Source organism: Cheilinus undulatus, linkage group 21, assembly GCF_018320785.1.
Source record: "Cheilinus undulatus linkage group 21, ASM1832078v1, whole genome shotgun sequence".
Lineage (NCBI taxonomy): Eukaryota > Metazoa > Chordata > Actinopteri > Labriformes > Labridae > Cheilinus > Cheilinus undulatus.
This window is the reverse complement of record NC_054885.1, coordinates 2,006,640-2,033,821: the sequence shown is the minus strand read 5'-3', so window position 1 is coordinate 2,033,821 and position 27,182 is coordinate 2,006,640. Positions and strand designations below refer to the sequence as shown.

The 27,182-nt window shown below is 40.5% G+C and overlaps 1 protein-coding gene across 1 annotated transcript in view; it reads left to right on the top strand.

Annotated features, from left to right (window-relative positions):
* The window catches only part of tmem104 (transmembrane protein 104), a 92,331-nt gene that overhangs the window by 13,999 nt on the left and 51,150 nt on the right, over nt 1-27,182 (top strand). The window contains exons 5-8 of the mRNA XM_041778616.1: nt 1,653-1,746; nt 2,205-2,288; nt 18,524-18,623; nt 19,982-20,078. Coding sequence (XP_041634550.1) covers nt 1,653-1,746; nt 2,205-2,288; nt 18,524-18,623; nt 19,982-20,078 — 375 coding nt within the window. The remainder of the gene's footprint in view (nt 1-1,652; nt 1,747-2,204; nt 2,289-18,523; nt 18,624-19,981; nt 20,079-27,182) is intronic.

The window sequence follows — 27,182 nt, the reverse complement described above, 5'->3', positions numbered from 1 at the left end:
CTAAAATGTTGGGAATTTTCGTCGACTAAAACTAGACTAAAACTAAAACAATTTAGATGACTACATTATGACTGAAACTAAAAGATATTTTTGACAAAAGACTATAACTTTAAATTAAAAAGTGCTGTCAAAATTAACACTGGTTAACAGTTTAACTTGAATAGGATCAAAAACATATGAATCACACAGATTCACAACAACAATCCTTATTAAAATGTAGCAGCTTAATCTGAGACATGAACCAAAACATTAACACTGGAATAAAACCCAAATATCAAACACAAGGCACTCTTGTAGTTTCAGTGCGGTTTCTAAAGTTCAACTAGAGCTGCTACACTTTTATTTGTCAGAGACTCAGCAGGGACATGGGGCAAACATCTGAGCTCCAAACGTCTGCAGTGAAGCTAACGGCAGTGAAGTTGCCTTTCTCTAGTATGCTATCATGTACTTTGTTAAAGCTCCAGTAAAGCGGTGTCAGTAATGTAACCTGGAGACGGCAGGGCGTAGCGTGGGTCCAAATTATCCACCACGAGACAGGCTGGTTGTCCAACGCGATGAACCACTTTTTCTGTCATCTATTTTGCCTTATTGCTCCCTCGAGGGTACTTATCTGTTCTCTTAAAGTCCAGAGTGTGTATCTTCGGTGAAGCTGCCTGTTGCTCTTTTAAAGTCTCCGTATTCCGCTGCATGTTTTGATCGGAGCTGACGAATCAGATTTGTAGTGTTAAATGGAGCTCTTGGTTTTTGCGACGACGTCATAAGGCTTATCCGGGCGTGGTTGCATTCACATCTCATCCGAACCGTGCCACAGTCCACGTAGTCCGCCTGAGACCACCTCCCCAAGTGGGCCTGGACCCGGTGCTCAGGCGCGCTTCATTTGCATTCACACTAATCAAAACGAGCCGGACTTTGGGCTCAAGTGCACTCGGATCTGGGACCGGGCCCCTGGTGTGAAAGCCACCTTAGTTTTTCTGTGGTTGTCAGGTGATGTAAATGTGGAGAGATGGAGGATAATAGGCCCGGAGCTGCAGCTCCATGTAGTGGTCAATGTTATCTGCTTCTTCTCTAAACTCTTTTTGCCCTCCAGGCCTCTGCATATTCACATGACTGAAAGCTATGGCTATGATAAAAACACCAAAAGAAGGAAAGGAAGCATGACTGAAAACTGTATATCAGATTGTTTGTGCTTTCATTATTTTATATCTGATGCTGAGATGATGTCCTAAATCTTGGAGTACCAGTTCATGAAGCCAGCCTCACTGATGATTCACAGGTTTTCATTCATCTCGGTGTTTGGCTGTCTTTTTTCAAAGTTAGTATAATGTGTGGTTTTGTTGCCTTAAAGCATGAAGACTCCTCTCTTCTGGTGAATCTGCTGTTTCTGCTGGGTGGTTTGTGTTTGCTGTGGGTTTGTCATAGATAAATGAGCTCCTGTCGCTCCTCATCTCCTCTCTGAACTCCTGCCAGCCTGTCGAGCATTAATTCAGCTGATGGCACTCATAGCTGACGATCATCGACAGCTAATTGACGTTAATCAGCAGAGAGTTTAGTGAACGATGGAGAGGATTGGTGTGAATTGTGGAGCCGTCGTTCTCTCCAGCTGCTGCTTGTTATTTCCAGATGTTCCTCACACGCTCGTGTTATCTCCACAGGTCGATGACAGCGACTCCACCTCCGAGTACTCAGATGATGATGTCATGGGCCGTGGTCGATCAGAGATGGAGGCAAAGCCCATCCTGTCTGTCCGTGAGTATCCAAGGCATTACAAATCTCTGTGGTAGGGATGCCCCTTTTTTTTTTTTTTTTAATATACACACACTGTATAATAATATCGCCCGGCCCTAATATTTCCTACAAAAGTTGATCAGTTCGACCCTTAAATATCCTTTCATCTTACATTCATTTGAATATCTGTTAAAAATTTGCCAATCACAGTATTCTGATTCCATTCATATTTTACACAACATCCTAACTTTTTTGGATTGAGGTCAGTAGTTTTAAGTGTTATAGTCGTATGAAACCCTTGACTTTTTAAGATAAATGAACTATTCAGACATTCAAAGTTCAGGTTAAAAACACCTTAAATCTTTGCCCCTGTTTTTCCTGAGTGAGAGCTAATCCTGTTTCTGCAGAGATGGAACATCACTGCACACTCCCTTTGCTGTTCTTGACATTTGTTTAAAATGATGTCTTTGTTTCCTCAGAGAGATCTGGAGGTCACGTCGATCATTTCGACATCGTGGAGCGGGTAGAGATGGGTCAGATGGCCTCCATGTTCTTCAACAAAGGTAATATTCTTCTGTCCTCCAGCCTCTAATCTCACTTCCATTTATTCAATTAACGGCGGACGCTGCGTGGAGGAGGAGTGAAGGTTGTGTGGGATAATTCAGGTTTTTTTTAAACGCCTTTTCTGTCCAATCTTCACTTTCACAAAGGAAGGCTGATGGCTGCTTAATTGGAAGTAATTATATATGGATAAATTGCCTTTGGTTGTAATTACCTGTGTGAGACCCCATCAAGGTTGTTAATCTCCTTACTGTGAGTGTGTGTGAATGTGTGTGTGAGGGGGCACAACCTGGACAGGACTGTGAGGCTTCAGTCTGAATGATCGGAGCTTTAATGAAGCTTTTGTTAGTTAAACAGAGAGCCGGATTCACCTTTGTTATAGGCACTGACAAATATAAGGAAAAAGGTTTATTTGGTACATAAATGTTGTCCTCTCATCAGGCACAGCACAACTAAAACCACACAAACAAAAACAAGGTTCTGTGCAAGGCCAAATATGGACAATACTTCTGCTCCATCATTTAATCACATTCATAATTAGTCATGTTTACTGTAAAAATGCACATACACTAAGCTTGCATATATAAGCATCACCAGTTTCAGTTTAGAGCTCAGTAAAGTCAAAATAAAAAACTGAAGTGTCTCATGAGAAATTGATTTTTTACAAATCTGCTTATTGAGTTGAAAAACATGTTTTAAGAACAAAGTTTTTAACTGGCATTTTTACACAAATTTCAGGTTAAAGAAACATTGCTCCTTCTGTGATTTGATAATTGCAGCAGGCCATATTGCGATTTAATCTAATTTTCGATCAATTGCCCAGCCCTATTTGTAACCAATTTTTGATACTCTTTGCCTCTTTAACCGAATTTTTGCAATTCTTTAACCCATTTAAACCACTTTTCCTGCATGTTTTATCCCTTTTGTGCCACTCTTTTATCCATTTTTGCAACTTTTCAAATCCCTTTTCCTCACTATTTTGCATTATTTTTTATCATTTGTAACCAAATTTTGATACTTTTTGCCCCTTTTATGCAACATTTTGCAACATTTTAACCTCTTTTTACAACATTTTCTGCCAATTTTTGTCCCTTTGTGCCTCTTCACAACCCATTTCGCCACTTATTACCTATTTTTGCTGCTCTCTAACTCTTTTCCCACGTTATCTGGTCATTTTGCAGCATTCTGCCAACCTTAACCCTTTTTAAAATATCTACTAGTTATGAGAGTAAATTTCAGCAAAAACAGAACAAATGTTGAGTCATCCTAATGTTATTTCAATATTAATTGTTTGTGGAATTGATTTAACAGCTGCAGACATTTAAAGCCAAGGGATACTCCTCAAACCACAACATCTTCTTTTCCTCCTTTTCTGAATTTAATGATTTGTTGGGGGCCGGACAGGAAGCTTTGGGGGGCCTGATATGGCCCCTGGACCACCAGTTGATGATCAGTGCTTTAAAGGGTTAAAAAGAGTAAAATGTGACTAAAACTGGGGAGTGTTTTTGTCTAAAGCCTCAGACTAAATGTAAAATATCTGCCAAAGTTATCGCAGGACTTCACTTTGATTCAACCAGAACATTTTCATATTCCTATCGGTCCATCGTCCTGTTTGAGTCCCAGCTCCTCCTCCTCCTCCTTCATTACTCCCAGAGGCTCTCCTTAAACAGATGTGAGTGACTCAACAGTCTGCGGCGTCCCCGTTGTCGCAGGAATAAAAGAACAACAAAAAGGTCAAAGCTCTGACAGCATCATCTGTGCCGACACGCTCCGTCCTTCAGCCTCTCGACACTAGGTGGAGCACTCGGCACGCACGCACGCCGTCACACACATCCACCCGGCCCGTGTTCACACCCACACGTGTGAACGCACTCATGCATGCCGTCATGCAGCTCCTGCTGTTAAAGCTGCAGTGTTCTCCCATCCATTCAGCCTCTGCCACTCAGAACGTCTGTCCTGCCCGTGGAAGGAGAAGTGACCTCTCTCACCATGATAATGTGCAGGTGAGGCACGTGGAGGTATCGATTGGTAATAAGGAAATGAGTTTTCTCTCCTTGCCGCTCTCTCCACACGCTTCGGGAAAGCTGCCCGGTGTCTCTAATCAGGAATGAATTAGTCAGGCACGCGTCCCAGCACATGTTAGACCAGGAGAAGGGGAACGCTGCTCTTCTGTCTGTCTGGACAGAGACCACACGCTTCCTGGTTTTCTGATTCTTCTAAAGTGAGACATTCAGCAAAGGAAAAAGGGGTCAGGAAGCACCAGAACAAATACCAAAATGCTTAGCTTCTCAAATATTTAATGTCTGAAAACCAGAGGCCTGCTATGCTAACTTTAAATGCTTTGGATGCTTAATGCGTTTTATTTACATGCATTTCTTCAGCCTCATTAGAAATGAAAGTCAGAGAGAAAGTCAGGTACATCTGCAGAAATGTACTCCTTCTTTTAATTTATTCCTTTATTTAACAGGTTTTGATGCATTCATGGTCAAAATCACTACATTCAAGTATGACACTCTGGTATAGTTTATGCCGTGGAATGGGTTTCTGCATCACTGGTTTAAATGCATGTGTGTTGTAGTGCACACATGAGGTAAAACCGCCGCCACTGTTAGTGTGACAGAGCGATGTGTGAGAGACATCAGCTCCGGCATCATCAGCTTCTGCCATTGGAGTTAAGCAGGTGAACTAAGGTTGTTTTGATTCCTGTACCAGTATCAGAAATACGTCTGATACTACTTAAAATTCAGGTATTGGTATCGGCAAGTACACAAGTTTATGCACCGATCCGATACCCTTTGGTTTAGCTTTATATTTTGCTTGGTGTAGCCATGCTAACTGTTAGTGCTATGAACCAGAAATCAATTCTTCTTTGCTGCCACAAAAAAACACGTCATGCACGGGCTACCGTTTTAGAGCAGAGAAGAAGAAGCAAAGAGCCACTGCAGCAGCAAAGAATGGAGGCTGTGTGACAGTTTTTCTCTGAATGTCATTGTTAAAACGCCTTCCAGACCGGCGCTGTCGTACTCGTCAGGAAGTGACCCAGTTTATCTAAAGTTATATAACTCTAGAACCATAGATCGTTGCCTCTTACTTGTTTTTCCTTTTAAAGCTAGCTGTTGTGCCTTCACATTGACACATCCCTTACAGCAGCGTTTTCAGCGAGCCTGGGACTCGTGTGACTTTTGGGGACTTTAATGATTAAATCCAAACCAGTAAACCTGATACTGAACGTCTTTTTATCCACTTTGATCCAATTATTACTGCTAGCTTGAATGCTAACGGCCATATTGTTTAACCTTTGTGAGGGTCTGTCAGCCAATGGCAGGCTGTTCTGTGATCATGTGATGCTGCCTGAATAGAGTATAAAGGAGAGAGAGAGAGAGTCTGTGCTGCAGCCCCTTGTATTAATGTTATTTTAATATTTAGCAGTAAAGCTCAATAATCAGCAGGAAAACAACTTCAGGCTCACAGAGATGCTGTTTATTATGATTCTATTTGTTGAGCCATGTTCTGAGTCAAATATAGGTGTAAAATACGCTGCTAGTCTGCACAGTCAGTCCAGAAAGTTCATGCTGGTATGGGATCGGTGCTCGGCATCGGCCGATACTCAACACGTTAGTATCAGAATCAGGATGGAAGAAACTGTATTGGGACGTCTCAAAAGTAAACAGGTGAAACTGGAGTGAGACCATCACCATCACATTTTGTTTCCCAGTGAGGTACAACAGTGGACAACGACGAGGACAAGGCAGAGGTAGTGTGGACATTGTGTAGTAATTGACTGTAGATCCACCGGCTACGATTAAAGCATTCTAAATGGCACCACACAAACAAGAGCGTCACTGTGACTAGGAGGAAAAGTAGAGCTAACATATTCCCCTGCAGGCCATTTTAACGGGACAAAAGCAATAAATATGACCGATCTACAACCATAGAAGCTGTTGAGAATACAGGATTTTAATGATTCTCCTTCTCTTCCTTTCAACTCAGCAGTCTCACCGGCCCTCTATGAACTGAAATCTCCATGTTATAACACTGCTTTGTTATAAAACCTAAACCTAAATGTGGTTGGCTACCTTTGAATGTCCGCTTGGAGGCAGCAGAGGAAGGAAGGGCTCCGTCATGTCTCAACAAGCTCACTGTCTGTTTTATTAGGATTGTTTAAAGTTGGACAAAAATGCACTGAACTTTGACTTAAAAACTGAAGGCATGTACCAAACTAAAATGTTTGTTTTGCTACACCCCTACTAGTTTGGTGACGTAGTTCTTATCATTCTCGAGCCCACAGTCCCGGTACAATGCTCTGTCTAAACTGTAGCACATGTGTTGACACTGTAGCTCCAGTTAAAATCTGTTATTATGCAGCGATGCTCTTTAATCCAGATATAAACAATAGTGAACTCATACCACTAATGCCCGTGTCTGTGTTACAGCTCCTCCTAGAGCTGTGTTCCTCAGTGATAAACTGTTGTTTGATTTAAGTATGCTAATGAAACCGTAGCCTTTGTGTGAGGTGAGAGCTGGAGTAGAAAGGACAGACTCATGCTGACCCCTGCATGATAAAACTAATGATAATTTATGTTAAACATGCTCCAGCCAGCTCGGCCATCTGAATACACAAATGAAGCTGCAGTACAGCACGTCTGAGCTCTACACGAGCCACCATGTTATTATTATTTTAACCTTTTGCACCTGAAATGAAATCATTAGGTTGTTTATTATATAGCTGAAGATGCTCGATGATTATATATTCATAAATTTTCAACCTGAAGCTGCAGAGAGAGAGAATTGGGTAATCAATCAGAGAGATTGCTGATAACTTACAGAGCTTCTCTTGGTGTATTTTTTGGAATCGTTGCAAGACTGTGTGTCTAATGCCAGCGTGTTCAGGAGAGGGGGAAGGGTCAGCTGATGGATACGGGAACAGCAGCTGTGTTATTCTTTTTTTTAACATTTATTTTTGAGCTTTTTGTGCCTTCATTGATAAAGGAGAACAATGGACAGAATCTGAAACAGGAAGAGAGAGTTGAGGAGAGACATGCGGGAAAGGGCCACAGACTCCAACCCATGAGGCCTGCATTCATGGGCGCGCCTTAAACCACTAGGCCATCTGCGAACCAGCAGCTGCGCTTTTACAGGCCTGATTCAGCTTACCACATATGGGGCACCCAGGACCAGGTGGACTGGTCCAGACGCCAGGGGTGACCCTGTGCATCATGGAGGGGTCAGCTGGGAGGATACCTGGAGAGATGGGACATGGGTCTGGTGCAGGCCATCAGGAGGCCAGAGCATATGCTCCCATACCTGACCTGACTACACACCAGTTCATAAAACAAGCTAACAAGCAAGTACAAGGAAATTAAAGAAAGTAGCCCAGTTATACACTCCTGGTGCCATGTCATCTCCCTTTTTCCTTGCTCTTCGTCTGTGTCAGCGCTAGCAATGGAGAGGAAAACAGAAGCAGAGTTAAACTACATGCTGCTTTGCATTTCTCTGCAACTATTGCCCTGCATCGTTTTCAGGCTGTTAATAATCAGTGCAATCAAGCTGATGTTACCGACGCTTGCATCTCATGCTGTTAGGATATGATAAGAGAGAGATGCACGAAGAGAGAGACAGGTAGAGACATGCTAATAAAGCAGCAACAACAATCAGTAGGATGAAGTAAGGCTGTGATGCTGGTTATTATGGTAAAGCATGTTCAGTTTTATTAAAAATGTCTGAAAACCAGCAGATGTGTTTTGCTCTTTTTTGAGTATTCAAGCAGGTCAATACCAAGGAGGAGGCGGTGAAGAAAAGTGGCGTTAAACTGCTCTAACACACCTTCATAAACCAGAGCCATGCTGTGCACCGCCTCTTCTTCCTGCTCCTTTTACAGCCAATTAAAAGGTTTCTCCCCCGCTGATCAGGAGTCTCTTAGAGGGCGTTTGACTTCCTCCTGGACTGAAATTGACGTGGCAGCGGCAGCAGAGCGAAGGCGAGCTTGGAATAAGGCCACGGGTATCGTATCAGGCTGACCTGCAGCCGCTGACAGGAATGTTGATGGGGGCGGGTTTATCTGCACCACTGAGGAAAGGTGTGACTCTAACCTTCACATCGATGGTTTCAAAGTTGATTAGGAGACGACTTTGGCTAAAGTCACAAAGGGAGAGACTAACAGAGCGCCGGCCTTGCATCAGCATCTTGTCTCCGCTCCTCTTTCCTCTGCGGCGTGATGTGTTGGTTAACAGCAGGACTGCTCCGACATACGGAGGACCATGGTGGGGAATAGTAATTCACTGTGTGGCTGGTGTTTTAATGAGAGTCAAACATGGCCACATCAATTCTGAACACTTCACTGCCTTTTACTTAAATGTCAAACTTGAGCAAATTAAAATGAAATCTACGACTCTCAGAGCTACGTGGAAGATAAATGGAGGTGTTTGCTAACGGCTGCAGTGTGGTCATTCTCCATGAGTCTCCGCTACGATAGTTTCCTGCGCCGGCTTTGTAAGAGATGAACTTTAATTCCAGGGTTGTAACGGCCGACTGTGATCAGGCCAACAGATCGATATGACAAGTCGAGTCCAAGGAGAGAAGCTTGCTCCATGAAAGCTTTATTTGTTACTCAGAATGGAACCAAGTGAGGGCTGTTATTTTTACTCCATCCTCTCAGACAGCTCCTCTCTCTGAGGTTAAACAACCCTGTAACACACGCACCAAACTTCTGAGAGTTCCTCGACCTCTGCAACCTCGGCAAAAAGGTTGGGGAAAATGAGTCAAAGGTGACTAAAATTGGCAAATGAATGGAAAAATAACTCAAATTGTCAAAAAGCTGCAAAAAGTTGGTGGAAAATGAGTGAAAAACAACTAAAATTGGCAAAAGCAGCAAAAAGGTTGGGAAAATGCGTGAATAACAACTAAAATTGGCAAATGAGTGAAAAATAACTCAAATTGGCAAACGGCAACGAAAAAAAAACTTGGGGATAATGAGTGAAAAGTGACTAAAATTGGCAAAAAGGTGGGGAAAATGAGTAAAAGGTGACTAGAATTGGCAAATAGGAGCAAAAAGGTTATGGAAATGAGTGAAAAACAACTCAAATTGGCAAAAAGCTGCAAAAAAGGTGGTGAAAAATGAGTGCAAAGTGACTAAAATTGGCAAATAGGAGCAAAAAATTAGGGAAAAATTAGTGAAAAGTGACCTGAATCGGCAAAAAGCAGGAAAAAGGTGATGGAAATGTATGAAAAACAACTCAAATTGGCAAAAAGCTGCAAAAAAGGTGGTGGAAAATGAGTGAAAAGTGACTAAAATTGGAAAAAAACAGCAAAAAGTTGGGGGAAAATGAGTGAAAAACAAGGGGCACCCCTGAGACCCCCACCACATCCCCTCCTCAGCATTCGCCAATCACTCCCACCCCGGCCATGGTGAGGCAAAGCATCGACTTTGGTATGGGCTGCTTGTGGACTGTCATGGCGCACAGACTCACTGTTGCTGCTCGCAGATGCACCGTCAGTTTCTGTCTCACTGGATGACTGAACGTCATCGTCAGAGGGTAAATATTCTCTTTTCAGTGAATATACCTCAGCGGTGAACAGACCTCCTGGCATTTTTCAGTATTTTCGCTACAATTCGCTCTCTTTCTCTCTTCTCGCTCTGACTACAACCACTACTACCACTTCCTCGTGTCCTTGACCATGGGTGCGTCTTTCAAACTCTATATACTCCAAAACTTTGAATAGAAACACACCCACAATTACTGCTGGGATTGAAGTTACTCATGTCCGCCATCTCCTGGTGTAAAGTGGTAACAACATTAGGCACCATACTTGCAGCTACAGCCTGTTTGATTCAGCAATGTTGCTTGTTGCAATTTTGTGACTTTGGTGCTTAAAGAGTTAAAGGGGTCAAATACGTCACCATTAAGGTAATTGTGCAAACAATTTACAGAGATTAAATGACCCTCATTACAGCAGTGTTTCTCAACCTTGGGGTCGGGACCCGCTTGGGGGTCGCGAGACACTGAGAGGGGGTCGCCAGATGCCTTAAAAAAACGAAGATTTTTTTTTTAAAATTATGCTGTTGCCTATTTACACTAATTTATCAAATGTTAACCATTTTTCCTCATTTTTTTACACCAATTTTGCCAATTTTAGCACATTTTTTTCACTTAAAACCCATTTTTTGTCAATTTTCCATCACCTTTTTCTGCCTGTTTTTGTCACTTCTAAACCAATTCTTGCCACTTTCTGCCCGTTGTTGCCTCTGTTGACCCATTATTGCTTCTATCAACCAATTTTTTCAATCCTTTTGTCCGTTTTAACCACAGTTAGCCCATTTTTCCCCTTTTATATCAGTTTTTTATTCTTTTTTTTGCACTTCATAGCCATTTCATCCACCATTTTTTGGTCACATTTTCCACTTTTATCAAGTTTTGGCCATTTATGTTCTTTAAAAATCCATTTTCACTACCTTGTTACCAGTTTTATCCATTATGAACAGATTTTAGCATTTTTTAACCCATTTAAATGATGTTTTTAACAAAAGTTTGTTCATCTAAAGAAGGCTAAATGAATAAATAAAGATATTTTTTGTTGATAAGAGTGGTTATTGTTCAGGTAAAATATAAAATATGGTTTTCACAGCTTAACTTTACAATGGACCATGGTTTTCCTGACCTCCATGGACCCCCAGTTTGGCTGGGTCCCAGAAACCTCCCCCTTTATAACTCCTTATGGACGGCCTTGTCTGCACACGACTGTTCTTGAATGTTCCTAGCTGTTCAACCACCTTCAGGTCCAAAGGGGGTCCCTGGTCTCTGGCACCTTTATTTGAGGGTCGCGGGCTGAAAAGGTTGAGAACCACTGCATTAGATAACAGCCCTTTTACCTGCATCGAGCAGGAGTCGTGTTGACAAGCTGGACCTAAATCCGCCACTTCCCACCCTCTTCTGTCCTATTTACTGTTAATGGTGTTGTTGCCTCGGGTGTTGGCTCAATTTAGACTTGATTTGTGAAAATCTGAGATCACTCTTCATCTCTGATTGTCCCAGAAGGATTTGGGTCTAAGGAGAGGCGGATTAATGAGGTGAGATTCAGGGTTAAAACTCACTCACCGTCCTCCTTTTTTATTCCAGCGGCATTTTTTTTCTGAGGAGTAATTGTTGACCTCATTTCATTCAAAAATATCAAACCCCCTGTGTTAAACCCTTATGAAGTAAAAGAGTGCCTTCCTGTGTTTTGCACTTTTCTAAACAGGGCCTGCTTTTTCCCGTGGCGGCACACGGAGGATGTTGTCAGACCTTCTGTCAGTCAGGCAGGCAGGGCGTTGATGGATAGTGATGCATTTCACAGCTACATGAAAGACTGGGCTCCTGCTTGAAAGAGCCATTTTGCAGGCTTTTCTCCCCATGGCTCGGAGTAATTGGGAAATATTAGTTACAGAGCCGTGAAGGCCTGCATCCCTGTGGTCATGCAGCGCTCTCGCCTCGGCTATCGCTCGCTGACAGCGACAGCAGAGTACAGTACGTCCCGTTTCGGCTATCTGCCGCTGGGACCCTAATACGCCTCGTCCAGCGTCGTGCCACAGGAGATGTTATTCAGCCGGAGAAGGATTTGTTTCTGTGACAAGACTCTGAATTTCCCCTCCTTCTCCTCGACCATAATTCATGAGCTTCACAGAGTGAACCTTGGCTTTATTTAATATCATATTGCATCATTCTGTTGTAGTCTGACCAGTATTCAGTATGGAGCAGCTTCTGCTGTAGTTTGCATTTAGAGGGGCATGAAAAGAACCAGAGTCTGTGATTTTTCACTGCTACAATAAAGCAGAATATAGTTGAATCATCCCAAGGTCACTCCTAAAAATAATGCTCCATGTGGGTGTTTTAATGCTCTCTTCCTAGTGACAAATGGATTTTAAAGTCCAGTTTCTTTCCCAAGGATTAACTACAGATCTGCTCATCACTCTGGCTGATTATTGGTTAAAATACAAATAAATAAAGAAACAATGTCTGTCCATAATGTTAATACCAATGCTGTGTTTTGGGGTGTGAAAATGCCAAAGATTTGTGCTTTTTACAACAATGCCAATGGCTCAGATTAAGAAAAACTGTTTAGCCATTTTTCTGTCCTAAAAGTGTTGAAAACTGAGAAATGGCAGCAGACTGCGATTAAAAGCCTCCTTCTAAAGTCTGGAGGGTCATATCGCTCACTTATGGTCCATGTCCACCGAGTTGTCTGGTTTAGTTCAGTCCAGTTTGTTTCAGTAAACCCTGGTCTTTCTTGTGTTTCCATAGTGGATGTTCATACAGCCTCACTTGTTGATGTAAAATCTGCCTCCTTTTGGAGATCTGGATCAGCTCAGGAGTAAGAGCCGGTCTTTTGGCCCCTAAACAACCCTTCATTTGGTACAAGCGTGGTAAAAGGAAACTCTTTCTCAAACAGGAACCAGCTCCTGTGAGCGTTAAATGGAACAAAGTGCATCATTGATCCTCTCTTACCTCACAAGGTTTATTTTCTTATTATGTCAGCGTCGACTAAAACTATGACTAAAACTGTTCGACAGCCTTTTTCCCGTGACAAAAACTAGACTAAGACTAAAAAAATAGATCTGTGATGACTAAAACTAGACTGAGACTAAAAAAAATAGATCTGTGGTGACTAAAACTAGACTGAGACTAACAAAAATAGATCTGTGATGACTAAAACTAGACTGAGACTAACAAAAATAGATCTGTGATGACTAAAACTAGACTGAGACTAACAAAAATAGATCTGTTATGACTAAAACTAGACTGAGACTAACAAAAATAGATCTGTTATGACTAAAACTAGACTGAGACTAACAAAAATAGATCTGTGATGACTAAAACTAGACTGAGACTAACAAAAATAGATCTGTGATGACTAAAACTAGACTGAGACTAACAAAAATAGATCTGTTATGACTGAAACTAGACTGAGACTAACAAAAATAGATCTGTGATGACTAAAACTAGACTGAGACTAACAAAAATAGATCTGTGATGACTAAAACTAGACTAACAAAAATAGATCTGTGATGACTAAAACTAGACTGAGACTAACAAAAATAGATCTGTGATGACTAAAACTAGACTGAGACTAACAAAAATAGATCTGTGATGACTAAAACTAGACTGAGACTAACAAAAATAGATCTGTGATGACTAAAACTAGACTGAGACTAACAAAATAGATCTGTGATGACTAAAACTAGACTGAGACTAACAAAAATAGATCTGTGATGACTAAAACTAGACTGAGACTAACAAAAATAGATCTGTGATGACTAAAACTAGACTGAGACTAACAAAAATAGATCTGTGATGACTAAAACTAGACTAACAAAAATAGATCTGTGATGTCTAGAACTAGACTGAGACTAACAAAAATAGATCTGTGATGACTAAAACTAGACTGAGACTAACAAAAATAGATCTGTGATGACTAAAACTAGACTGAGACTAACAAAAATAGATCTGTGATGACTAAAACTAGACTGAGACTAACAAAAATAGATCTGTGATGACTAAAACTAGACTGAGACTAACAAAAATAGATCTGTGATGACTAAAACTAGACTCAGACTAACAAAAATAGATCTGTGATGACTAAAACTAGACTGAGACTAACAAAAATAGATCTGTGATGACTAAAACTAGACTGAGACTAACAAAAATAGATCTGTGATGACTAAAACTAGACTCAGACTAACAAAAATAGATCTGTGATGACTAAAACTAGACTCAGACTAACAAAAATAGATCTGTGATGACTAAAACTAGACTGAGACTAACAAAAATAGATCTGTGATGACTAAAACTAGACTCAGACTAACAAAAATAGATCTGTGATGACTGAAACTAGACTAAGACTAACAAAAATAGATCTGTGATGACTAAAACTAGACTGAGACTAACAAAAATAGATCTGTGATGACTAAAACTAGACTGAGACTAACAAAAATAGATCTGTGATGACTAAAACTAGACTGAGACTAACAAAAATAGATCTGTGATGACTAAAACTAGACTAAAATGTAACCTAGTTTTTGAATGACATTCAAAATCTGTGATATTTCTTCACTGTGGGTAAATCTGTCAAAATGCACGCATCTGTATCTCTTCTGCCTTTCAGCTGTAGAAAGCAGGGACCCCAGGTTATACAGAGAACACACTACCATGATTTGGTACCAGATTTAGGCAATAGAATAAATGCTTGGACTAAAAGTAAAGACTAAAATATGAGGACTTTTTATGGACTAAAACTAGACTAAAACTGAAAAGGATAGAAATGACTAAAATGTGACTAAAACTAAAATGCATTTCATTTAAAGACTAAAACTAAGGCTAAAGTTAAAAATAGCTGCCAAAATTAACACTGGATCATAGCCAGAGCATGCAGGTCTATCTCAAGCTTTAACTTTACTCTGCTCCCAATCATTCCTAATCGTAGTTCTTTACTGGCTGCATATCATTTATTTCATGCCACAGCAAACAATTTATGCAGGTTGTTCATGTGAAATTCTTAAAAATGAAGCGAGTAAACTTCCTTTACCCACTTGATGCTTGGCATTTGGTTTGAACACAACATAAGTGTTGAGGAGTCCCTGGTGGTAAAATCTAGGTAAGGTTTAAAGCTATTTAAAATAAGGCTGAATGGTTTTGGAAAATAATCTTACTGTGATTTTTTTCCCCCAATATGCAATTGCAATTTGATATGCCATTATTCCCTAACTTTATTTTATCCCTAAACAAGGGCTGAACAATTCTTTAAAAGTGTCAAATTCTGATTATTTTGACTCCTATTGCAAATTGGATATAAATTATTGCATTGAAGGGGTTTTGTTATTCTTATATTTTAGGAGAAAAAAACACAAAAATGAAGATGGTAGCATTTTCTGTCAACTATTCTAAAAGAAAATGGCACCTGAATGATTGCATGATATGTCATGAATAACAACTCTGCTGCAAAAAAAGTAAAACTGATATTTTGACACAAATTTCAGGTCCAAGAAATATTGCACCTTTTGCGGTTTGAAAATTGCAGCAGGCTATATTATGATTTAATCTAATTTTAGGTTAATTCAAAACAACCCTAATTCAAAACTAAATTTCCGCTGATCTTCTGGTGAAATCCTAGACCTCATGTTGCATAGGAAGGGTTTTAGGCCAGAAATATCCACGCAGCCTTCGTTTCAAAGCCAGTGGACTTCATCGATACAACAGAGATTTTACCTCACAGATAAGTCGGATCTTTGGTCAATTAGTGCTTCGAAAATCCATTCGTTGGGGTTATTCTTCTGCTACGCCATTATTTTGGTGTTTTTGAGGCGATATTTAAGCAACAGAGTTGGAAAATGTATCAGATAAACTAATTCAGGCAGTAGTTGACCTGCGACCCCTGTGGTTTGCACGGCTGTTCTTACTGTTTTTGTTTGTGGAGTCTCACTGCTGTAAAGGAAGTAAAGAAAGACAACTTTTGGCCTCTTAGTGGTTAAAACTTTTAGTTGCCATAGACATATTCAGCCCTAAAGTATACAAGTATAAAGGTTTATTTTGGGATATTTAATGCTTTTATTTTGGTGAGGACAGAGGAGGAAATCAGGGAGAAAGAGTGAGGGGTGACATGGGGGAAAGACGGCAGAGGACGGACTTGAACCAGGAAACACTACAGCCTTCAAAAACAGGATTTCAACCTAAACTCTTGACGTTGTTCCCTCTAAAATGATTCCTCTTTAAGATAAAAAAAACACAGTCATCCGAGTACTTCATCCAAAAATATTTAATCGAGCGTGTGTGTCAAGCTTTACCAGCCATGCTGCATCTCTATTAAAGCGCTCTTTCACCTCCCCTCCCTTCATCCCTCTGTCTCTTTTCTGGGACAGCTCAGCCCAAGCACGTCCTATTGTTCCAATGAAAAATATTAATAGCATTAATTAAAAAACTAATCAGTCCATGAAGGAAATTTCCATCATCAGCCTTTGCTTTCCGCAGCCATGAGCTCTTAAACGTCTCACTTCTTCTTTTCATCACAGTCGCCTGGCAGGCTCGACCCGGTCTGGCCTGGCCGCCTTTGCCAAGACAAGATCGAGAGCTTTAACCAGCAGACGGATCGTCCCGGTGCACCGCACATCCATCACACTGTCGAATTCTCCCAGGGAGGTTCAGACGTCCAACTGGACCCTTCAGCTAATACATTACTGACAAGGAAATTAGAGCATGGAGTCCATTAAAGAGGAGTAAAACAAGACAGATTTACAGCTGCACGGGCTGGACTAATTCTTTTATGAATTAAGGGCTGAGGATGCCTACCAACAGTTAAACTAAGCTGGGACAGAAGTTTAAACAGGAGGAGGAGGGCTTATACACAGTGATTCATCTTGTTTTAAGGAAGTTAATCAGGGCAAGGTCTGTTCTAGGGTTGGAGGAAGATATCCTCTTTTTTGACACAGCTGTGGATGGCAGACTGGACAAAGAGTGTCCTTAAAGTCTAGTTTATACCTCTGTGGTAAATCTATGCTCTACATAGTTGTGCACTGGTTTTTGTGGTTCTATAATACCCTGCACACTGCTGAATCACATGAGGTAGAGGATGGGGAATTTTTCTGCACTAAGAGATGCATTGATGAGGAAATGGATGGCTGATTTTTTTGGATGTTTGCAGGTAGATTGGACGAGGTGTATTACTGTCGGCTGCTGTTGATCTCACAACTCGGTACACACAACATGCCTGCAGCCATTTTTCAGAGACTCCAATTCAAGCAATAAATCATTCTATATTACAAACTACATTTATGCAGGAACACTCTCATCATACATTTAAACATTTTATTGCAAAATGGATCTACAGTTTTACTTGGCGGAGAAAGCTCTGCTCTAGAGACGCTTCTCGCTAGTCAGCAGCTTTGACTGTCCAGGGAGTGCTCGGCTATAAACCCCAACATATATAGATATACATTTATGACAATGTGAATTGAAAACAATAAAATTATTTAGAAGCAATTAATATCCATAGCAGCATAATACAGCACCATAGAGAATCTGAATATGAGGGTGCAACAAGTTTTAAGCTATAAAGGAGGAGGCTGGGGTGGAGGAGGTCTTCAGGACTGACAGTAAATAACTATAATTTGACATATTAATCAAGAAATATTAATGTGTTTTACTATTTTTTCAGTTTTTTGTAAATCAGTAAATTTGAAAATTCATGGATAACAATAATAATTATATTTTAGCACTAAAAATATCATTTGGGTTAAAGAGCTTCTACATTTTGGTGTATTAACCATTGCAGAAACATAAAAAATAATTTTGGTAATTACCAAAGCTGTTAATTTAGGGCAGCTGTGGCATAAACCTTACTTTGGATGTTGGTCTAATAAATTTGTTAAGCACTGTATATCTGACTGCTACTATTGTTGCTCATGTTGTGAATTTGATATCAAATGCTTTATTGATGGGGATTATTGTTTTTATGTTGCTCATTTAAATTAATAAAAATGTACATAAAACGAGGAAAGATGGAAATGGATAAGGGCAACCGAAAAAGAATTTGGAATGCAAGTTTGTTTACTTGAGAAAAAAGTCAGAAGTCTGACTTTTCCTCTAACAAGTAAAAAAAAAATACGAGTCTCAAATTAATTTTTTTATTTACACTAATCTTTTTCTGTACAGAATGGACAATTTTCTTAAACCATTAAAACAAAACACATGAATTTTTGCAACATGTGCATAAGATCTCTGCTACTGCAAAAATAAATATATAAAACTGGTATTTTGACACATTTTAAGTTAAAGTAATATTGCACAGCTGTGATTTGTACATCGCAGCATGCCATATTGTGATTAAATATCATTGGCCATTAGTTTCCCAGCCCTACAAACTATCAGTGATTGATGATCTACGTATCCCATGAACGAAGGGCTAACATAAGACTGAAAAAATGTTTTCTAAGTACATCGTAACAGTTTGCCTTCAGGATAGAGTTCGAGAGTGCTGTCCTGTAACACACGAGTCTGAGCATTTTCAGTTTATTTGATTCACTCGTATGCTGCTGTGCTCAGAGCCTGTGTTCCCTTTCCCTTTTCAGGAACTAATGCACGCTTTTCAACGAGCTAAGTGTTTTAATTGAAGTTTAGGGGTTTAATGATCCTTTTTTTAGGCTGTTGATTTCCTTTTTATTAACACAAATGTCCTGTTAACTGATATGTGGATCTTTTTCCTCTTTGTCTTCCAGTTGGGGTCAACATGTTCTACATCTGCATCATCGTCTATCTGTACGGAGACCTGGCCATCTACGCCGCGGCTGTGCCTATCTCTCTAATGGAAGTAGCCTGGTAAGATTCATCACATTTATTCTTAGTTTTAGTGTGAAATCAAACTCTATTATAAAGATTTTATGGACGTTCTCCTTCAAGAACATTCACCACTTTCCGTTTTGGCAAGATGGAGCTCTTCCATCTTCATTTCATTGACTCCTCTGCCTCCTCACTTTGGTCCCGTCGTCACCTCCTGAACTCTAGATTAAGACAATAAAGCTCTAGTGACAGAGGCTGACCCCGTACCGCTGCTCTTGGCGTCTGAGCGCTGTTGACTCGCTTCCAGATAGATTTTTATTGGAAGTCCTTTGGCAAGACGGGGTGAGAATGAGGTATTTCATATAGTTGCAGGCTCTGCCCTTCAGATCCTGGAGCACAGAAATAGCCTTTCCATTTTTAGAGTTGTTTTAGCCAGATGATTCCAGAATGGTGGCGTATAAAGTTTCTGCTCATTTCAAGTCATTTCAGAAAGTGACTGAGGAATGACCTTTGATAGACGGCCACTATTGATCCAGGTGAACTTTTCTCCAACTTTATAAAAGCTGACTGCAGTGTAGGAGCTGTGTCACCTCACTGAGAAGGTCCCTGGTTTCAATCCCCATCAGACAGGGCCTTCATGTATGGAGTTAGCATGTTCTTCCTTAGCATTTAGCTTATGTCTGTACACATCAATGGAAATAAGTTAATTTTGTCGCTGATGTTCACTTGTTGCTTTTTAAATCTGCAAAAAAAGGCACAAAAACAACCAGCATTTAAAGGACTTCTCCTCACCCTTTGTTTCCTTCGGTTCTTCTTCCTCCACTGAATAGACTTTATTTATTACAAAAACTCAATCAGAATTCTGACGCAGTATTTCATAAGATCCACAGTCTAAAGTCTGTCCCTTTAATTGTTGATTTAATAAAGAAAGCCTCTCGTCCTGAGTCACGGCACTGACGCTGTCTCATCCTGTTAAACTCTCCTCCGCTCTGGTCTGACACTCGCTAACCTTCCAGCGAGAACAAGTGCGAGATGTAACTAAGACTTCAAAAGCAGTTTGCTGTGCCCAAAGGCAGGAAAGCCAAAGACTTCTAAGTAGCATGAGCAGAGCCGGATGATTTTACTAAAACTCCATCTGTCACGCAGCAGCGATGGAGTCCATGATTTCTTCTAAGAGATACTCTTTAGGTTTCCACGACCTCTGCCGCAGACATTAGCTCAGGCATCTGACTCATCCAGCCGTGTCTTTGATAATATTTCAACGCTATTTAACATGAAACGCCATGACCTTAGGACGAAGTTTGACTGGGGTGATGGTCCGCTGCGTGCATCGGTGTCAGAGCCCGTAAGGTTTTGGGTTAACATTTGTTTCTTTGTTTGTTTTCTGTCCTGTGCAGTGGAAACCACTCCTGCAGCGCTGGCAGTGTGAAGTACAACGACACAGATCCGTGCTGGGGATCAGTCACAAGGAAAGATGCATACCGGGTTTTTCTGGTAAGTTTTGACGCCCGTTTTCTTGCAGAGAAGTTCTTTATGGGCACACTGACACAGGGGCTACCATGCTGGCCTACACTTACATTTCTCCATGCCAATCTGGTCTGAGCATGGATACAGCATCAAGTTATAACATCAATCAAAGATGCACCGTCTAGGGCTGAACGATATGCGAAAATAATCTAATTGCAATTTTTTCCTGCAATACTGCAATTGTAATTTGAAATGCGATTGTTTAGGTTCCTCAGTTTTTCTGTTGTTTAACAAACATCAGCAAGAAATCATTCTATATTATAACAAGTACAATATTAGATAAGTTAAACTAGGGCTAAATTTAGAAAAAAATATCTTCCATTTTGGCTCACATAGCAAATTTGATATCAGCTGCTTTATTGAAGGGGTTGATCATTTCTCATATTCTTCTCATTTTGATGAAGAAAAATAAAGTGCATGAGCAAGAGAAGTAAGATTTTAGTGAAAAAAAAAAAAAATAAATAAAAAAGATACTTAAAGGTTTGAATAATGTATAAAGCAGTGATACTCAACGCGGGGCTCTAGAGCCACATGTGGCTCTTTTATGTCTGAATTTTAAATATTATTCCCCCATAAAACCTTAAAAAAGGACACTTTTGTGCACTTTTTCACCAATTTAAGCTACCTTTTACCATTGAATACCACTTTTTTCCTACTTTTTGCCCATTTTTGCCACTTTTATCCCATTTTTTGCTACTGTTAACTCATTTCTGCCCCTTTTCACCCTTTTTTCTCTGTATTTTCACCCATTTAAGCTACTTACTGCCATTAAATAGCACCTTTTTCCTAGTTTTTGCCCATTTTTGCCAATCTTGACTGCTTTTTGCTGCCCATTTTAGTCACTTTTCACTCATTTTTTTCCATGGTTTTTCCACTTTTGTACCATTTTATGCCAACAGTAACTCATTTTTTTGTCACTTCTCACCCATTTTTGCTACTTTCTGACCCTTTTTCCAACTTTCCTCCCCGTTTTTGCCTCTTTTCACTCATTTTTGTTGCTTTTTGACCATTTTTGCCACCTGTAACATATTGTTATTGCAACTTAAGCTGTTTTTGCCACTTTTCACTGCTTAGATTGTCGCTGTTGCAAAGGTATTTTTCAACTATTTGGCTCTTTTGTTGAGCAGGGTTGAGTAACACTGGTATAAAGCATAATAAAAGAAAAAAGGATTGTATCAAACTGGTATTTTGACACTTTTCAGGTTAAAGAAATATTGCACTGTCTGTGATTTGAATATTGCAGCATGCCATATTGCGATTTAATCTAATTTGCAATTAATTGCCCAGCCCTAGCACCGTCTCACAGAGTCATCCATCACGGCATCCATCCATCCATCCATCCATCCATCCATCCATCCCTGCATGCAGTTTACTCACTCTGTGACTTATTTTGAGTCCTTCGTGAGATACAGACCTCTAATATTGTGCCATTCTTTAAAATGATTGTGGAGAAGAGCACTCGTATCATTTCACAACTGTGCTTTTGCACGTGCATGAACTCTTGCACCATTCTGTGCCATGCTGAAGCCCACCTCTTCCATCTGTGCCAGAACTAAGAAAGTGGGCCATGCCTGAGCATGGTATGGAGCGCTCACGCTAGAAGATGGAAAGTACGTCTTGTTTCTGCTTTAAACTGTTAACATTGACGAGGATTGTTGAAAAATGTCTGCAGCTTGTTTTCAGAGGGGATTTCTCCTCTTTTAAAGTTTTACTTCGGTGATGAATCAGCCTGACAGAATGTGGGACTAAAGTCTGACTAAACTTTGCCTCTATCTCTGTTGGGCGCTGCTCTGATAACTTTTTTATGTCCTCTGAGTCCCTCCTTTGCTTAAACTTCCTTGGACACTCCCCCCTCTGCAGTCTATAGAAAGTGTGTGTCCTTGAAGTCTTGAGCGAGCCAAACTCTGTGATTTGGTCTGGAGCTTTAACTTTGCACGGCGACAGTGATAGATGCGCTGATCTCCTCCTGTATAATCTCTCAGCCTCCCTCCTTACTCACACTCCGTTTCCTGTCCTTGCTTATGTTGTAACAGAATGAGAAAATAATTTGACGATAAATGAACTTTTCCTCTTTTATCTTTTCTGGGGTGAGCCTCTTACTGAACAGGAGCCAAATAGAACCAATGCTGATCCCTTCTCTCTGGCTGGTTTTTACACACTGGCAGTTTTTCAAACTAATTCCCCTGTTTCATCCTGTCCACTCAGGGGAGCAGAAACAAAACATGGAGTATATTTAACGGTACACATAAACAAAAGGAGCTGTCAGCGTGCTGAAGTTGAATTATTGTGTCTGTCTGGCTAAAACTGGACTTTAAAATGAATTTAAATAATCTGGCCAGAGTGAAATCACACTGAATTGAGTTTGTCAAAGTTGGAGGAACACAACAAGATTTACCCCTGCATGTATACACCATGATCAGACCTCTGCAGGGTTAAGGCAGGTGCATGTCATCGTTTTATACCGGCACATTGGTCCCACTAGTTTATAGAATACATCCATCTGTTATACCATAAAAATGTACATTGAATTATGTCTTATTCACTGGATTTTATGGTAAGGCTTAAGTTGATTGATAATCTATAAGTAAACATTTTTTGCAGCCGACTTTACTCTGTCTGACTCTCTAAATTTGTTTTGTGATAAAAAAGCAAGTGATGTAAAGATAAAATAATCTGAATCACATCGCTGTCAAAGATCTGAGTCTGTGGAGCTCTGTAAATATCTTAAACAAATTAGTTGATGCATCAACTTTGACGTTTGTGTTTAACGTCTTACTTGCAGAAATATGTCATCCACTTCTTGACTTTTGGGTGGAGCTTGTGGGAAGTAAGGGTTCCATCCGTCAATCCATGCATCCATCCATCCATCCATCCATCCATCCATCCATGCATGGATCCGTCATGCATTCATGCATGCATCATTCATCTTAAATGCATCCATCCATGCATCCATTCATCCATCCATCCATCCATGGATCCGTCATGCAATCATGCATTCATGCATGCATCATTCATCTAATATGCATACATCCATCCATCCATCCATCCATGCATGGATCCATCATGCATTCATGCATGCATCATTCATCTTAAATGCATCCATCCATGCATCCATTCATCCATCCATCCATCCATGGATCCGTCATGCAATCATGCATTCATGCATGCATCATTCATCTTAAATGCATCCATCCATGCATCCATCCATCCATGGATCCATCATGCATTCATGCATGCATCATTCATCTTAAATGCATCCATCCATGCATCCATTCATCCATCCATCCATCCATGGATCCTTCATGCAATCATGCATTCATGCATGCATCATTCATCTAATATGCATACATCCATCCATCCATCCATCCATTCATCCATCGCTTTTCCATCCAGACAGCCATCCATGTATCCAGCTATCTATCAAACCATCCATCTCTTTGGCCAACCATCTGTCCATCCATCCATCCATGCATCCATCCATCTGTCCATCCATCCATCCATCCATCCACGCATCCATTCATCTGTCCATCCATCTAGTTAGATAGCAGTCTGACTGTTCTTCAGTCCATCCATCTATCGTGCATCCATTCATTTGTCCATCCATCCATACATCTGTCATGCATCCTTGCATGCATCATCCATCCATCCATTCATCCATCCACCCATGCATCCATCAATCTATCCATCGATCTATGCATCCATCCATCATCCCTCCATCCTGGGTTTTATCCATCCATCCATCCATCCATCCATCCATCCATCCATCTGTCTATCCATGCATCCATCCATTTGTCCATAATCCATGCAGTTAGGCGTCGGTTTGACCTGATTAAAACGTCACATTAACTGCATGATACACTAGCTTTAATGTTATAACCCCTACTTTTTGGCTCAAAGGAAAGGAATGCTCTGAAAAAGACAAATCATACAAGAAAATATTTTTTTTGTTTGTTTTGGGAAACAAATCTGTGGTGTAATTTTCATCCACCTGTCACCTTAGTTTATGAATTCTGAAAGTCTTCGTACACAAAAGTCAATTTTGGACCTTTAAAAATTTAGTTTGCATCATTCATAAGGACTAGGAAACTGAAATATCACTGCATTTAACTTTTAACAGGACACAACATCAGGACACAACTTCAGCTTGTTCATAAAACACACACTGTGTCTGCACAAGAGGGCTCATAGATGGCCAAAGATCAGACCACGTCTGTTTATGCTGCTGCCAAAAGGATGAGCCTCTTGGACAGAAACAGCTTTAATGACAAATAAGTTTCATATAGTTTTTGGCTGTTTTTGTAATATTTTCCAGCTTGATGTTTATTTTCTACTAAAAGCCCTTTTCTATATGTTTGTATTGACCTTTAGTTGAATAAACCAAAGGTTATTGAGCTGTGATGAAACATTCAGCAGTGTTTGGTGGAGCGAGTGGACAGCCTTCTCACTCCTCTGTCTCTTCTCGGGGCCGGGGGCTCTGGCCTGAAGTCGCTGCCCAGACTCTGAATGATGAGTCTAAATAATTGACTATTTCTCATCAGTGATCCTTTACCCTGTGGAAAGAGCGATCAAAAGCTGCCCCGCCCAGGACCCACCTGGACTTCTTTGTATTCTCGGTGTTGTGAGTGGAGCTGCAAGGACAGAGTGCCCTTCAGCCGAAGTACTGGACTGAATTTCTGTTTTTGTACCAGACTATTTTCATTCAGGTCCTAAAGAGCTCTGGAGGGGTCAGTCTGTGAAGCCAGGCCCAAAATTACCACCTGAAAAAGTATAGATTGAAAATGGGGGCACTTCTCGGGAGCAGTGAACCGTCATGGCTCAATAAAGGTGCATAAAGAAAAGTTTCATAACGATCGCTGGGCTCAGACGGCATTTTTAGTCCTCAGTTTTATTTAATTCACCTGGGAAGACTATAATGGGGAACTGTGACATAAATTGTTATTGTTATTTGTTGTTTAAGATTTCTCTTTGGGCTTTTAGGCTTTAAACGTTGAGATCCAAGTGTGGATAGTATGGCTGGGTATCGCCATAAATCAGTATACTTTTATTCTTCTATAATGACAGTGGTTTGGTAGACTTACACCTCCAGCATCAGTCTGTTTCATCATCCTTAAAAGCTGTTTAACAGCTGTTTTATGCCTAACAGTTTCTTTCCATTGACCTTGCTTGCTTGGTCTCCCTTCTGTCTGATCTCTGGGTCCTTCTAGATTTTATACGTGAATCTTTTCAGCAGTTTTGGCAGGTTTCTCCCAGATGGCTGCTCGGTTGCAATCGGGCTGCTTTGTTCACAGTGGACAACAGACTGTGGGTTATTTTTAGGTTTGAGAACAGCTGTCCCTGTGCAGATGACTAGACCTTTACCAACAGCAGTCCTGGTCGAGACGGTGGCGGTGAGGAGGGAAAGCGAGGAAAAGAAGTTAGCTTGGGATCGGACTTTCAAAAATAGACGTAGAATTAGAAAATGATGTTCCCTGATCTTGCCTAAGGAAGGCTGGGGATTGAACATCATTCCTGATGCCAGACAGTGACACTGAAGCCCAAATCACTGTGGATAAAATCGATTGTTATTTCCAGTCAGTGGCTTGATTCTAATTCAAACCCTCTCCTAGTGTCTCCAGAATGAATTTCAACAGGCCGGTGTTTTTATTTAACCTTTCGCCTCCAGGTTCTTGAACTGTTTGTTGTTTTCTGCAGATTGCCTGACCCTCGTTTCTCACTTCACCACTTGGAGGGCGTGTTTGAACTCGATGTGTTTTCAGGCAGCAAATTCTCCTTTTTTCAGATTCACACCTCGGGCCCTTTCCTTCATCATGTGTCAGTCACATCGACTGAGCGTCAGGCCTGACTTTGACACTCAGCCTGTGGGGAAATGGCAGATATGTGTGGGTTCAAGAGAGTTAAATTCTGCATGATCTACGCAGAGATCTGTCCAGTGCTGTCACTTTAGCTCTGCTTTCTAAGAGTGTAAAAAAGGCCAGTTTTTTAAGATATGACACTATATTTACAAATAAGATGCACTGAGAGAAAATGTAGTTTATATCAGTATAGTTTATAGTAATGGTGATAAAAAATGCTCAGTAAAAAGACAATGATAAGATCCTTTAACAGTAAAATGCTAATTCACACCAGGACCATCAGTTTGATTTCCCTACTTCTACAAACTACAGCAGCTAAAAAAACCCTGGTCCAATAAAAAGCACTGTATAGTTTTGATTTTAAAACTACAACAAACTTTTGCACCCTGCCTAGATTGCACTAAGGTGCTGTTTACATTTTGAGTAGTGCTTGGAGCTGGTGAGGATTGAGGAATTTCAGCCTGTCCATCCATTCATCAGCCAAGCTAGGCATCCATCCATCCATCCATCCATCCATCCATCCATCCATCCATCCATCCATCCATCCATCCATCCATTTGTCCCCTATCCATCCGTCTGCCCGTCCATCTGTCTAAATATACATCTGTCTATCTGACCATCCGTCTGTCCTTTTTTGTCCTAAGTGTTGTCAGCATCCTCTGGTGACTTAAGATCTAGAAGTTTCTGTACTTTTTGATACTGAACTAAGAAATAGTACTGAGCCAAGGTATCAATCCTATCCTAAGGTTACAATCTTGTCTCACTTGTGCTCTATAAAAACACTGAGGGTTTACACAATTTAGATGAGAGTGTAGGAGTGTACGTAGTATTTGAAAGTAAGAAACAAAAATAGGCTCTGAAGGACTTTGTTTTGGTGGTTGTGGTATTAAACAGTTACCAGGTGTAATAGTATTTAATATCAAACATAATTCTGGTGGTGTGACAACCTTTCACATTTCTTTACCAATATAAAAAAAGTAAATCCAAAACTATGTAGCTAAGAAATGGTAAGCTGTGATATTTGGTCCTTATCCCCAGCCCTGAGCACCAGACTGTCGCCGTATTGTACATCAGCATTATTAATAGAGACAGAAGTGCTGAATTCACAAAGAGACGCCCTAATTACTCCGAAATGCCACGGCCCCGAGCTGCCTGGTTGTTATTTCATCACATCACATCTTGGACTTAATCAGTATTGACTTCACACGTCAACACTATC